Source organism: Embiotoca jacksoni, unplaced genomic scaffold (assembly GCF_022577435.1).
Source record: "Embiotoca jacksoni isolate LCO1_2020_lvr unplaced genomic scaffold, fEmbJac1.0.p SCAF_47, whole genome shotgun sequence".
NCBI lineage: Eukaryota > Metazoa > Chordata > Actinopteri > Embiotocidae > Embiotoca > Embiotoca jacksoni.
Genome location: NW_027185400.1, coordinates 2,897,501 through 2,900,894, shown reverse-complemented (window position 1 = coordinate 2,900,894; position 3,394 = coordinate 2,897,501). Strand labels below are relative to the sequence as shown.

The 3,394-nt window shown below is 45.5% G+C and overlaps 1 protein-coding gene across 2 annotated transcripts in view; it reads right to left on the bottom strand.

Annotated features, from left to right (window-relative positions):
- tesk1b (testis associated actin remodelling kinase 1b) overlaps nucleotides 1–3,394 on the bottom strand; it is a gene marked incomplete at its 3' end in the record, with an annotated part of 14,601 nt that continues 11,207 nt past the window's right edge. For both annotated transcript variants that reach the window (XM_069169920.1, XM_069169921.1), the window contains 4 exon segments: nucleotides 1–615; nucleotides 1,496–1,642; nucleotides 2,283–2,331; nucleotides 2,608–2,729. In XM_069169920.1, coding sequence (XP_069026021.1) covers nucleotides 529–615; nucleotides 1,496–1,642; nucleotides 2,283–2,331; nucleotides 2,608–2,729 — 405 coding nt within the window.

Sequence of the window (3,394 nt, the reverse complement as noted above, 5' to 3'; positions counted from 1 at the left end):
TTTACGAGGGTTTCTTTCACCGCTAACACTTCAGTCACATTTGAAACGCAGGACTTTTTCCACGACGGAGCGGTTTTCCCCCCGATGCTGCTGTGGTGCTTCTATTATTTTGAGAAGTAAAGAATATGATCATCCACCGTTTTTAGGAGACGTGATGTCAGCTGAAGGAAACAGAATAATAAAAACACTTCTGAGGATTTACTGGTCATTTATAAGTCGTATAAAATAAACCACGTGAAATGTCACTAAACCCACGGAGGAAGAGTCCGATGAAATACGGACCGTCCGGACCAAACAACACTTCACAGGATGAATTGTTCTGCAGAGAGCGAAGCGAGGCCGCGTTTGGAAAAACCTTCGGTGTGATTAACGCTCTCCTTCTGTGAATCATCTGAACGTCTCAGAGAGAAAAGAGAAGCTGTGTAAATATTTTCTGAACCCGCTCAGAGATGCAGCGTGAAGGATGATTTCATCATTTATTGAGCACCACTTATCTAACCAGAGTATCAGAAGCTTTGATGAACGGACTCACCTGTAATCTGGGATTTTCTCTGCCAGGCCGAAGTCTCCCACCACGGCCGAGCACACGCTGCCCTCCCAGCGCACCAGGCAGTTCTGCACAGGGGTCAGAGGTCACGCATATCTATGACAGCTGGTAACTGTGTTCAGTGTGTGTGTGTGTGTGTGTGTGTGTGTGTGTGTGTGTGTGTGTGTGTGTGTGTGAGCATCGTTCTCTGTGACCATATTGAAGATGTCAGTCGTAGCGGAAACGTCCTGGTGTGCGTTGGTTGCAGGTGAACAGTCGGCGTGTCGAGCAGAAGAGGCCGTTAATGAGACCGTGAGCCCAAATGAACTCATCCGCTGTCGTCTGACAACAACTTCGCTTTAAAAAAAAAAACCTGTTGTAGCGGTTTTAAAAATGTAAATTGGCAACTTGAGATGTGGGAATGCAGTTGGAGGCGAAACGACATCTAAAGAAGAAATTTCCCCTCGGGGATCAATAAAGTGAAATAAAAATAAATTAAAAAAATAAAAAATAAAGCTGGATTGTTTTCCACGAGAAGCCGATCGGACCGTAAAGACCGACCGGCACACAGAACAACTCCGGACATATCGTCCGTTTCCCCCCCGCAGGTGTTGGTCCGGATCGGACCGACGTCCACAGGAAGTTACCTGCAGATACGTTTTGTCGCTTGGTTGATACAGAGCTGGTTTTAAACAGGATTGATGCTCCTGTGGAACCTTTAAATCTGCGCTCGGACCTTTTCTATGTTCCTACATTTAAACCAAAACACCAAGTATTTTCACTTTGATGCTTTTTCTCTTCTAGTCGTCTGGTTCTTGTGCAGTTTGTTCAGAGACTGTAGTTCACACGCATCACCGACTCCCTGAGGAGGATCAGTCTGCGTTAATACGTGTTTACTGTTCATGTGCAGTGATATATATGTGTGTGTGTGTGTGTGTGTGTGTGTGTGTGTGTGTGTGTGGGGGTCACCTTGGAGGTGAGGTCCCTGTGGAAGATGCCCTTGCTGTGCAGGTACTTGAGTCCGCGGGCGACGTCCCGAGCGAGGCCGATCCTCACGCTCCACGCCAGGTAGACATCGCTGCCCAACAGCTGCTCCAAGTTACCGCCGTTGATGTACTGATGAAGAGACGACAACGAGGAGGCGTTAATGAGGGACGCGCGGCGTCTCGCTTTTTACTAAACAACTGCTCGAATGTGGACATGAAAGCTGCTTCAGATATTGTTCTGGGAGACGGGGACTCGGTAATTATTGCCTTCATTAGTACAACACAGAACCAAACACATGAATGTTGATGATTGTACTTTTAATCATTCATCTTTATTTTAACTCTCATTTTGAAGCAAGTCTCTTTCTGTATTCAAACTGGGGACGATGAGGTTTTATGGTACATAACCCCCCCGTCTCTTTTGTTCATTTCACTGTTGAGCTGCTCGGTTGCCACGGCAACATCATGTCAACCCTTCACATGTAAGAAACAGGTGACACGCACATGGATGTGTGTGTGTGTGTGTGTGTGTGTGTGTGTGTGTGTGTGTGTGTGTGTGTGTGTGTGTGTGTGTGTGTGTGTGCTCAGGTTCAACAGAGTTCATGTAGAGAAACACGGTAGTTTCGTAATGATTTGCCTGCAGTTAGTTTTGGGTATTTGAGTATGGATTTGTGAAGTTACCACCACACAGTTGTTCTCCTGCACAGCTGACAGGGAATAAAATGACACACAAATTAAAACATCACTATTGTCATTAATCAGAGTCTTACCTCGGTGAGAGCGTGCAGCTGCCCTTCATGGACACACACTCCTATAAACCTGCAGGAAGAGCAGAAAAAACACACAACTTAGGCCCCAGACGCATATCCCAGTTTCATGTGCTGCAAAACAGAATCAGCTGTGAAAAATAAAAAATTTAAACCGGGTTATTTCAGCTCAATGAAACAAGGAACTTGGACATTAAGACAATGCAGAGTCATCACCTTTAAAACAAAAGTCACAGTTCTCCTTGTCGACCAGATAAACTAAAACCAAGTTATTGAGAAACAGACACAGTATTCATGAGACGAGTTCGATCGAGGTAAAACGTCCCACCTGAGGATGTTCGGGTGTGACAGTCGGTTCATGAGCTGGACCTCCCTGAGCATGTTGGCTCTGTTACTGGCCAGGATGTTCATCTTCAGAGCCATCACCTGGCCCGACACGCGGTGCTGCACCTGGACCACGATGAACACGCACAAAACAAAACAGTCACAAGATTTTAAAAACAGCTTGTGCAGAAGAAAATGACGACTCAGCAAAGGAAAATATCCTTCTTTTTTTTTTTAACTAAATGTGACCCAACAGACTCTCTGAAGAAACTTAATGATTGTTCCACTTGTCAGAGAAGTTGCTGCAAAGTATTATTTTTTTTCCAACACCTCCCAGTATAACAGATGTATAGCTGGACAGAAGAGGCCTGCAGCAGTGTATTTATGTTGGGAAATCCATTACCTGTCCATCAATCACATGGCTTACACTATCAGGAGTAATAAAACTAAAGTACAACACAAGTGCTGAGTAATATCTGGAAACTGGCCAAGAAACATTAGCAGGTCAGAGGTTTTTAGTTTTCTCCACACGTCTTGGCTGCCTTTCTGCAAAACCCTGCTGTCAATCTGGTATGGTAACCATGGAGACGCTACATGCCTCCTCACAGGCTACATGTTTGTGCATATTTGCTTGGCAAGTAGTTTGACGTCTCAAGAAACACAGAGGAGCAGCAGACGGGAGCTGAACACTCAGCGGCGCCATTTACAGGCAGGAGAAGTCCAAGGTGTGTGTGAGAGTGTGAGAGTGTGTGAGTGTGAGAGTGTGTGAGTGTGTGAGTGTGAGAGTGTGT